The sequence below is a fragment of the Chiloscyllium plagiosum genome, unplaced genomic scaffold, assembly GCF_037043375.1.
Source record: "Chiloscyllium plagiosum isolate Xiang-an unplaced genomic scaffold, Cpla_swu_hap1 HiC_scaffold_6, whole genome shotgun sequence".
NCBI lineage: Eukaryota > Metazoa > Chordata > Chondrichthyes > Orectolobiformes > Hemiscylliidae > Chiloscyllium > Chiloscyllium plagiosum.
Genome location: NW_028270144.1, coordinates 48,593,086 through 48,602,713, shown reverse-complemented (window position 1 = coordinate 48,602,713; position 9,628 = coordinate 48,593,086). Strand labels below are relative to the sequence as shown.

Here is a 9,628-nt window from a genome sequence, read left to right as displayed (position 1 = left end):
GGTGGAGGGCATCGTCGACCACGTCTGGGGGGAAATTGCGGTCCTTGAAGAAGGAGGCCATCTGGGTTGTACGGTTTTGGAACTGGTCCTCCTGGGAGCAGATGCGGCGGAGACGAAGGAATTGGGAATATGGGATGGCGTTTTTACAGGGGGCAGGGTGGGAGGAGGTGTAGTCTATGTAGCTGTGGGAGTCGGTCGGTTTATAGTAAATGTCCGTGTTGATTCAGTCGCCCGAGATAGAAATGGAAAGGTCTAGGAAGGGGAGGGAGGAATCTGAGACGGTCCAGGTGAATTTGAGGTCGGGGTGGAAGGTGTTGGTAAAGTGGATGAACTGTTCAACCTCCTCATGGGAGCACGAGGCAGCGCCGATACAGTCATCGATGTAGCGGAGGAAAAGGTGGGGGGTGGTGCCAGTGTAGCTGCGGAAGATGGACTGTCCCACATATCCTACGAAGAGGCAGGCATAGCTGGGGCCCATGCGGGTGCCCATGGCTACCCCTTTGGTTTGGAGGAAGTGGGAGGATTGGAAAGAGAAGTTGTTCAGGGTGAGGACCAGTTCATTCAGTCGAAGGAGTGTGTCAGTGGAAGAGTATTGGTTGGTACGGCGGGAAAGGAAGAAGCGGAGGGCTTTGAGTCCTTCGTGATGGGGGATGGAGGTGTACAGGGACTGGATGTCCATGGTGAAGATAAGGCGTTGGGGACTGGGGAAGCAAAAATTATGGAGGAGGTGGAGGGCGTGGTGGTGTCCCGAATGTAGGTGGGGAGTTCTTGGACTAAGGGGGACAGGTCATCAGGTCCACACCCCCCACCAACCCAACCTCCACTCCCGGCAACTTCCCCTGCAACCGCAAGAAATGCAAAACTTACGCCCACACCTCCCCCCTTACTTCCCTCCAAGGCCCCAAGGGACACTTCCATATCCGCCACAAATTCACCTGCACCTCCACACACATCATCTATTGCATCCGCTGCACCCGATGTGGTCTCCTCTACATTGGGGAGACAGGCCGTCTACTTGCGGAACGTTTCAGAGAACACCTCTGGGACACCCGGACCAACCAACCCAACCACCCCGTGGCTCAACACTTCAACGCCCCCTCCCACTCCACCAAGGACATGCAGGTCCTTGGACTCCTCCATCGCCAGACCATGGCAACACGATGGTTGGAGGAAGAGCGCCTCATCTTCCGCCTGGGAACCCTCCAACCACAACGGAAGAACTCAGATTTCTCCAGTTTCCTCATTTCCCCTCCCCCTACCTTGTCTCATTCAATCCCTCGAACTCAGCACCACCTTCCTAATCTTCAATCTTCTTCCTGACCTCTCTGCCTCCACCCCACTCCGGCCTATCACCCTCACCTTGACTTCCTTCCACCTATCGCATTTCCAACGCCCCTCCCCCAAGTCCCTCCTCCCTACCTTTTATCTTAGCCTGCTGGACACACTTTTCTCATTCTTGAAGAAGGGCTTATGCCTGAAACGTCGATTCTTCTGCTCCTTGGATGCTGCCTGACCTGCTGCGCTTTTCCAGCAACACATTTTCAGCTCTGATTTCCAGCATCTGCAGTCCTCACTTTCTCCTACAGTACAAGGACTACAGCAGTTCAAGAAGACAGCTCATCACTATCGTTCCAAGGACTACAAGGAATGGGCAATAAATGCAGGCCCATCCACTGATGTCCACATCCCAAAATTGAATATTAAGAAAAAAGGTAGTGTGAGAAATACCAGGGCCAAAGGTAGGTCGCTGGGGGAAGACAGGGAGTGAACCATAGGTACTGGTATATGATGGGAAATGAAGACATTACAGGAGATAGTCGAGAACAGATCCAACTGAAGGCAGACAGGGACAGACAAAAGTGGAGCAACATTGGATGAGGGGATTGGGTCAACCACGTCAGAGTCTTCAGAGAAGAATGAGCAGAGATAATGAGAATGATGGATAATACACAATTGGAACAGAAGATGTAATTGGTAGCTTTGTTGTAAGAGGGTTGAAAGCCTGACTGGAAAGATTCAAACTTGAGCCTGCAGAAGAGCTGAGCATGGATTGGTAAGGAAGTATGAAATGCAATTTATCAGAATCTGAGGGGAAGGATATATACAATATCAGCTAGTGTACAGAAGCAACTTTAGAACATCAGGAGGTTGGCAAGCCATATGAGCCTCTTCCACCAATCTATGTGGTTACAGCTGAGGTGATTAGATCTTTTTTGTGTCATAGATAAGTTGTCTGATATTTAATGGTGATAGATCAGGGATCTGAGCTGGGATTCATGTACAAAATAGAGAGGACATGAGTAACGATAAAAGAGAAACTTGAAACATATTGGGGTGAGGGAGATGTGAACAATGGATACGGAAATAACAGCTAGTCAAACTTGAAGTTCATGAGGCTGATTGCTTATTATGTATTCTTTATAATAGATGCAAAATACATGAAAAATGCAAGTATATTGAGTGAGAAAAGAGAAGTGCAATTCCACAAATGACTCAAACTGAAATGATAGGAAGCTTTATTTAGCTATTTGATACCAGAAAATAACATATTGTATCACATAATGTTACATGGTTTTATGACAGTTTGTGCACTGTAACTAGATAAAGGTTCATCAACCCAAGGCTGTTCACCTTCCAGCATCAAAGAATAACTTGAATCACATGACCTAGATTCTGTATTACATTGGTTGATGATGACATCATACAATGCATACTAAATTTTCATTTTAGAAATATTTTGATAAATACCATTCTTCCTGAGTGTTCAAGGAAGTTTTTAGAAAAATTAAGGCTAATACGTGATCAAATGAAGATTACAAGTAAGTTTATGTCAAACATTTGTGTTTAGTATTTATGGCAGAACTTTATGAGTTAAAAGGAATACTAGTGAAAAGGTTAACATGAGCTTTCTACTCAAGTCAACTTTCTCAATGAAATGGATGAGCAGACAAATTTCATCCCTAATGGTAAGTTGTGAAATGATTAAAAATGGCACGGATGATCTCAAAAGTGAACCTGTGTTGAGTGTAAAGTTTTACACATTCTCCACCATATACAGAGTCTGAAACACTGCAGCATAAAGCATCAAAAGAATAGTACAGCTTTCATGAGTTTAATCAACCTGTGAACCTGTTGGGAACAATTGTGCCCTGTTACTTTGTTCCAGAGATGAAGAAAAATTATAACTTTGCTGTTGCTACCTTGATTTGAAGCATTACATCATATTCTAAAACATAACGTTTTTTATACCTCAAGGAACATAAGTTGAATTGTTAGTGTTGGTACTGGAAACTTGAATGGCTGTAACCTAAGTAATAACTTGTACAGTAATAATGCTACAGTTGCACCCATATCTCTACTTCCTTTAGGGGTATTTTTCCTTCAAATGTCTCTCCCATTAGATTTTAAATGTTGTAAAAATTAAGGTAAAAAAGCAGAATAATTTATTAGTAGCTACTCTCACTTGAACCTAATTCAATTAATTTAAACATAAACTTATTCCACACCTGATTAAGAGAGTTCCAGTTTTCCCTTATATGGGTACATAAATGAGCTTTAAAGTAAGTATTGAAGGGCACAATCTCTCTCTTTAGAAAAAAAAATCATCCATTTGTTTTCTGTTACAAAATCGTCTGATTTTTCTAATAATTATAGAAAAGCTCATTTGTGTTGATACATGCAAATTTATAGATACAATTTCTTATTCTTGAAATAAATAAGCAGACATATGTTTATGAGTTGACGATGTGAGAGTGCCTCAGCATTTATCATGTGTTGTCACAGGAGAAAATAAGGAACTAGAACAGAATTAACTCTTTGGCCCTTCAATATGATCATGGTTGACTTTTCAATTCAACTCCACCTTCAACACTATTCCCGTATTCCTTGATTCCTTAGCAACCAAAATTCTAACCTTTGCAAAGTCCAAAATGGTTATTCTCTTGCCCTGAGACTAGAATCCCCAGCCAACAGAAACATCTTCTTCACTACCTGGTTAAGCCCCTTTCAAACTTATGATCTGAGATTACCTCTCATTCTTCTTAACTCAAACAAGACCTAATTTACTCAGATAACCATCTTCCAATTATAGGAGCCAGTCTAATGAATCTTCTTGCACTCTCCTAAGGTAAGTCTACTGTATCTGGTATTTCAAATATGATCTTACCTAAATTTTGCTTCTCTTGTAATGAAGACTGTTACTCCATTTGTTTTTTAACTGCTTGCTTCACAAGATGTGACTCATATGAAAGGATGCCCAAATCCCTCTAAGCACAACATTTCTCAGTCTCTAGCCATTTAAAAAACATTCAATTTTCTGACCAAAGAGGACATGTTCACATTCCTTTATATTATAATTCTACCTGCCATATTCTTTTCCACTCACTTATTCTGTTCATAATACTTTATGGCATGCTCATGTCATCTTCACAGTTTGCTTTCTCACCTAGTTTTAATATTGTCAGTCATTCATTTAGATTATAAATAGTTAAGGTGCAAGTACTGAACCTTGCAGTATCTCATTCATCACAGCCTGCCAAACTGAAAATGCCCCATTTATTCCTACCACCTGTTTCTGCCTATAATCTCCATTCCATTCCAATATATTACATGCAATGTTAAGCTTGCTGCTTTCTGAACATCCAAATGCTCTACATCTATTGGTTCCCTCTTTTATACCCTGCATGTTACAAGCATGGTTTACTTTTGATATGTTCAAGGGCCGTTATCACCACACCTGGTATCAATTTCCCTTTGGCAGATATCAGACTAATTAACCCATTGCTCCCCATGTTTTCTTTTTCTCTTCATTCTTGATTCACACTTTCTGAGGACCATTCTAAAGTTGAGAGAATTCAGGAAAATCACATCCATGGTTCTCGACATCAGATCCAGAGGATGTATTTATGTTTTAGTTAAATATCCAATGGTGCTTCATTACTAATGCTGTTTCCTTTAGCAGCAGTGAAGGCAACAGTCTTCTTGCATGCAAGTGACAATTTTGTTCACTCAATAAATATTTTCTGAATATTTGGCACTGAAATTGAAAAGCATTTTAAAAAAAATGACAATTCACAGGGAGATTTTGAAGATAAGTATTCCAGTGGGTCTCAGGACAAATGCAAAAAACCTGAACTGAGAGCAACTCAGTAATTATTAGTTAATTACTCATTCTATTTCTCGCATGATAATATTACAATTCACTACATCAGAGATTATATTCAACTATTTAATCTTATGGGGAAAGATGTTGCAAAAGATTGCCTCCTTTCAAAAGTCCAGAAATCAGTCTAACCTTACAACTTAATACATTTTAGGCTAGCTACTTTTCTGAGCCATGGGTCTAACAGCAGAGAAAATAAACATAATTCACCAAACATGCTCTTAACATTTCTTTCATAATTTATTCTTATTTGAATTCATTCACCTTCTTCAGGGTATCAATTAATGGGGCTCCAATTCTTTGTTTAATGGTCTAATCTATATATAAATGAATGAGTGGAAAATAAACTTTACAAAGTTCAGTTGCATTGGTGAAGCTTGCTAAGTTCTCTCACAGCATGTCAATTCAAGTTAAATTTTATAGTCACCTTATGGAAATACAGAATAATCGAGGTTCCAAGTGTTATTACAAATGCTCCAAACCCATCCTGACAGCACTCTCTGTGTAATTCCACCACATGGACTGCAGTGGATAATAAAAACTAACTTACCAGTGACACTCCAATCCCATACAGAAACAATAATACTACTAGCTAAATAGCTGTCAAGATTGGAGTGCAATTTCCTTAAGTAATCTCCATTAGCTCCTAAATCAAATGCAACACACAATGCAAAATACCTGTCTCGTTGGATTAGACAAATATTTCCAAAGACAAATTACTGCTTTCTTTTTTCAATATTACAACTATTATAATAATACAGTTTGGTATATTCATTGGGCATGACAAAGAATTGATCATTGCACCTGTCATGTTCTTGGCCTTATTCACATTTGGTTGGATTATTTCTAACTATTATGTTAGTTCTATTCCAACTCAAGTACACTTCACAATATCTCAGGAGTTGGACTGACATGACCATTTAATGCAGCTTGAACAAAAGTAGTATTCACAATCATGAGATTATTAGCCCTATAGCCAATGCAGAAAAATTGCCCAAAAAAATGACGACAGAGGTGTTCAAATCTATGAGGAGTTTTGATGACAGTGGAGAGAGAGAAACTGTTTTGTACTGATAGAAGTGTTGATAAACAGAGTGTGCAAGGTTTTAAGATAATTAGTAAAAAAAAATCCAGGGGTGATAAGAAATGTTTTTATGTAGTGAATTGTTATAATCTAGAATATGTTCTTTGCAAGGCTGGTCAAAGCCGATTTAATCGTAACCTTTAAAAGGGATTTGTATACATCCTCCAATAATGAATTCCAGGGGTATGGGAAAAGAATTGGGAAGTGGAACTAATTGGATGTATTATCAAAGACTGCACTATTCAATGATTCCATGACTCAATAATTGAGCTCCTACAATTATGTTCAAAATTATACTTAGAGAATGACTCTCAGTTGTGTCCAACATGAAAAGAAAACAATAATGATAAGTTATCACAAAAATAATACTCATTTGTAGTAAGTAGGCCTTAGTTTGCAATGAGGATCTTTTTGGTGTAGGTAAGATATGGTTGTGCTCAGAAAGCTGACAAATGACAGATTAGAACTGTTCTTTGGTTCAGCATGTTTTCACATGGTTCTAAGCTTTGTTGTTCAGCTGTTTATCAGATGCACCTTTTGGAAGCTGCATAAAGTGTTCAAAGGATTGAAAGATATGGATTCTAATTTTTCTCTTAATAGTAACATGCTGTGACTGAAAACTTCACCCAGACTGCATCAGAGAGATATTGCATGTAACTAAGTGAACTATAATCATTTGCTACAGATATACCTATGTGACAGAACAGCAAAGGCAAATTCATACATATATCAGATACTTTCTTCTGATGAATAGTGATGACACAAAGCAATCATCAAATATATTGCCAAATGGTGTTCTGCAACTGTATAACTTGTCCTTTTTTCAATATAAACGTTTCTGAATCACTATTGTGGTGAGGATTAGAAATAAGGTAAAATGCGGGTGATGCAATGATATTTAAACCCTGAGCTAACACTTAGAATTACTTAAAAGCTTTAATATAAAAATAGATGATTACCACTAGAACTAAAAGTTGAAAATAAAACTATAATTCTGCTTTTTGCATGTTTGTTACATGACTGGCAACAGTAGAACTATTTGTTGTTCAGGAACCTATTAAAAAGACAGGGAGCATTAGACAAACAGAGGAGCATTAGGGGTAACTGCAGACATATTTGTAACACTGCAAATTATTCACGGATGACAAGAAAAAGCCAATTATTAATCCTGTTAATAAACCTGTAAATTTCCTATTTCCTAATTGACAATCCAACAAAATAGTTGGCTGGTTGAGGAGAACTGCACCACTAAACCAATAACATTCATGCATCATTGTTACTGAACTTCACCATTAGTGTAGAAGTCTCTATAAAGAGAAACAACAGAAACAATTCATATTATCCAGCATGTTTTCCAGCCATTCCTTTTGCTTTTTGGAAACTGTAAAAGTAGAACTTAGATATTAAAAGCAGAATTATGTATAAATCATAACAAGTCCAGGCCAAGTCATTTAACAAATCCTGTTTTTTTTTTGTTTTAGCTGCATAAAATAAGCAGAGAGGATGTTGTCTTGTTTCTGGAAATAAAGCCAACTGCAGGTTAAGATTCATCAGAGAGCTTTTCTTTTCATTTGATGCCTGGGTGAATATAAAGAAACCTGGCACTGATTGACTGTACCTGAATGGTCTTTGGGTAAAGGCAGTAGGCTAAGTACCTCTTCTCTTCTGCTTTAAAACCGTTACTGTTCCAAGATTGAGTTGTGTGTTTGAAAATGTATCCAAAAGGAAAAGAGAGTTTGTCCTTTATTAAAAAGGCAGTGTCTTTATTGTACATCACTGATTATCTCCACTGTCTTTGCAGCACCAGGAGTACAGAGGTGACAAGTATGACCAGCCAGTGCGGGCAGGGTCTGACTGAAGAATCTTTTGGTTCACTCTTGTTGGGTCCTGGTGGAGCCTCAGTTATTGAAATATCAGATTCTGGAGAGCACATTTCATCCGTGCAACCACTCCCACTCCCAGAACCGCTCACTTCATCAACTGAAAAGAGAAACAGAAATTGATGATTTCATCAGAGAGATTCCTTGTATAGCATGCCCTTGAAATTCCAGTCGGCTTTTTCCCTATTTTCTAAAAGCAATGTCAGCAATGCCTGCTCCAAGAAACGGCACCAGCGTAGATTGCCACACCAGTAGTGACAGTGATAGTGACAGAGATCAAGACCAAGATCTGGACCCTGACAATGAGGGACACTGAAAGAAAATAACTCCATTCAGTCCAACAGAGCATGAGTCTTACAATTCTACTGTTTCCTTTATTTGAGACCTCCCCTGAATTTCAACACCTGCCAGAACTCCCCATTCCAATATTTGAAACTCTCATTGCATTTTTCTGTGCCTTTGTTCCGATTGCAGTAATGTATTCATCTGTCCCTTTCTCTGTGGTGCCCTGCAAACTCTTCGGTCTCTCCACTTCCTTGTCCTTTCTTGCTTCTCTCATAGAGTCATACAGTCCTGCAATACTGAACCCTTTCCAAAGCTTCCAAAACTTTCTGATAATGTGGTGACCAGAACTGTATGCAATACTCCAAATGTGGCCCCACCAGAGTTTTGTACAGCTGCAGCATGATCTCATGGTTCCAAAACTCAATCGCTCTACCAATAAGAGTGAACATACCGTATGCCTTCTTAGCAAACCAATTAACCTGGGTTGAAAATGTGTTGCTGGAAAAGTGCAGCAGGTCAGGCAGCATCCAAGGAGCAGGAGAATCGACGTTTCGGGCATGAGCCCTTCTTCAGGAATGAAGAAAGTGTGCCAAGCAGGCTAAGATAAAAGGTAGGGAGGAGTGACTTGGGGGAAGGGCGTTGGAAATGAGATAGGTGGAAGGAGGTTAAGGTGAAGGTGATAAAGTGAGGGTGATAGGCCGGGGTGGGGACGGAGAGGTCAGGAAGAAGATTGCAGGTGAGGAAGGTGGTGCTGAGTTCGAGGGTTGGGACTGAGACAAGGTGGGGGGGAATGAAGAAACTGGAGAAATCTGAGTTCATCCCTTGTGGTTGGAGGGTTCCTAGGCAGAAGATGAGGCGCTCTTCCTCCAGCCGTCATGTTGCTATGGTCTGGCATTGGAGCAGTCCAAGGACCTGCATGTCCTTTGTGGAGTGGGAGGGGCAGTTGAAGTATTGAACCACAGGGTGGTTGGGTTGGTTGGTCCGGGTGTCCCAGAGGTGTTCTCTGAAACGTTCCGCAAGTAGGCGGCCTGTTTCCCCAATATAGAGGAGGCCACATCGGGTGCAGCGGATGCAGTAAATGATGTGTGTGGAGGTGCAGGTGAATTTGTGGCGGATATGGAAGGGTCCCTTGGGGCCTTGGAGGGAAGTAAGGGGGAAGGTGTGGGCGCAAGTTTTGTATTTCTTGCGGTTGCAGGGGAAGTGCCGGGAGTGGAGGTT

At 40.5% G+C, this 9,628-nt stretch overlaps 1 protein-coding gene across 1 annotated transcript in view; it reads right to left on the bottom strand.

Moving 5' to 3' along the window:
* Positions 1–2,493: 2,493 nt before the first annotated feature.
* The window catches only part of LOC122550548 (glypican-6-like), a 1,037,604-nt gene continuing 1,030,469 nt past the window's right edge, over positions 2,494–9,628 (bottom strand). The window contains exon 9 of the mRNA XM_043691449.2: positions 2,494–8,225. Within this exon, the coding sequence (XP_043547384.1) occupies positions 8,026–8,225 (200 nt within the window). The 3' untranslated portion in view covers positions 2,494–8,025. The remainder of the gene's footprint in view (positions 8,226–9,628) is intronic.